Here is a 1,336-nt window from a genome sequence, read left to right on the forward strand (position 1 = left end):
AATTAATATTAAGATAAGAAATGTATTTGTCGAAAGAAAGCCTTAGCTCCCCACGAAACATGGACTAGAACACAAGACTTTTTCGATAACACAGTATGCATTATAATTAGATAGAGTTCAGCATAACGTTATCAGTCCCCTGCCTCACAGATCATATTCCTAGACAAAACCAGCATTAAGGTCGTTGATAAGAACATAGACACCATCCTCAGGAACAGATACATAGACATAAGTAGCAGCATTAACGTTTCTTCGAATCTAATTATACGAAATAAGAACGTGCATACTGTGTTATCGAAATAAGTGGGGGGCCCCGGCGGTGGGTTGCTGGACTAGTCTCCCTCGAGGTATAGGCGCCCCGATTACCTGTGCCGGCTCGTCCCCGGGGAATGATGGCGGATCCTCGGTTACCAAAAAAAAAAATATAAATAAAATAAGAACGTGCATTAACCAAAGTCGTTACGAACGCAAATCAAAATCCTTGATAAGAAAAATAGGCAGAACATAACAGAAACCAAACTTGAAACAGTTATAGGAAATATATCGCCTCCCAGGGGCTCATGCTTTGCTCTTTCTTCATATATAATAATGAGTCGTATAACGCAACTCGGTGCTCGAAACTCGAACCTATCCCTTCATTGCCCAGCAGCGAATGCCTCGACCGGGAAGGTCTTCGTGATCCCAGCGAGGCTCTTGAAGTGGATTTTCCCGGTTGGTGGGTCGTCAACGATGATCTCACTCACGGGGGGCCACAACATGAGCTCCTTCGCCTTGACACCCTTGAGCTTCTTGATCCTCTTCTTTTCGACGTAGCCAGTGATGTCGGAGTCATAGCTCACGAGCTTGCTCACCATCTTGAACGTGTGCTCCACCTTCTTCTTCTGCACAATCCACATGTACCCCGTGCTGCGCACAAACCCGACCTCAACAACTTCGGCAAGGGGGAGGAGGCCGAGTGGGAGCTCGAACTCGGCGAGGATCGAGGCTGCCATCTTCATGCCTTCCTCGTGGCCTTTCTTGACGATTCCTCCTTCTTTCTCTGCCATGGATGGATTCTGAAGGGTTGGAATCTGAATTTTTTTGAGTGTTGAATGTGAAGGAATGAGAGATTTATGGATGGTTCAACTGGATGGGATGGGATTTATATTGGAGTTGAGTTTGCGTCTGGGACGAATATGGTGGAAAAATCAAAGGAGTGTGCTTTGGATTCACCACCAAGGCCTAAGTTTTGCTTTAATTAAGCGGCCTCTTGTTCACTTCAATAAACTGGCATCTTTGCTTAGGTAAATATAACGTGCAAACAAAGAAAAATAAGGAGAGCGGAAGAATCAAGCAT

At 45.1% G+C, this 1,336-nt stretch overlaps 1 protein-coding gene across 1 annotated transcript; it reads right to left on the minus strand.

Moving 5' to 3' along the window:
- Positions 1-459: 459 nt before the first annotated feature.
- On the minus strand, positions 460-1,336 carry LOC115682139 (uncharacterized). Its single transcript, XM_030606283.2, has one exon. The coding sequence runs from the start codon at positions 1,044-1,046 to the stop codon at positions 636-638; it is 411 nt and encodes a 136-aa protein (XP_030462143.1). The 5' UTR covers positions 1,047-1,336; the 3' UTR covers positions 460-635.

This window comes from Syzygium oleosum, unplaced genomic scaffold (assembly GCF_021117445.2).
Source record: "Syzygium oleosum isolate NSW1041296 unplaced genomic scaffold, Sole_v2.1 Sole_v2.18, whole genome shotgun sequence".
Classification (NCBI taxonomy): domain Eukaryota; kingdom Viridiplantae; phylum Streptophyta; class Magnoliopsida; order Myrtales; family Myrtaceae; genus Syzygium; species Syzygium oleosum.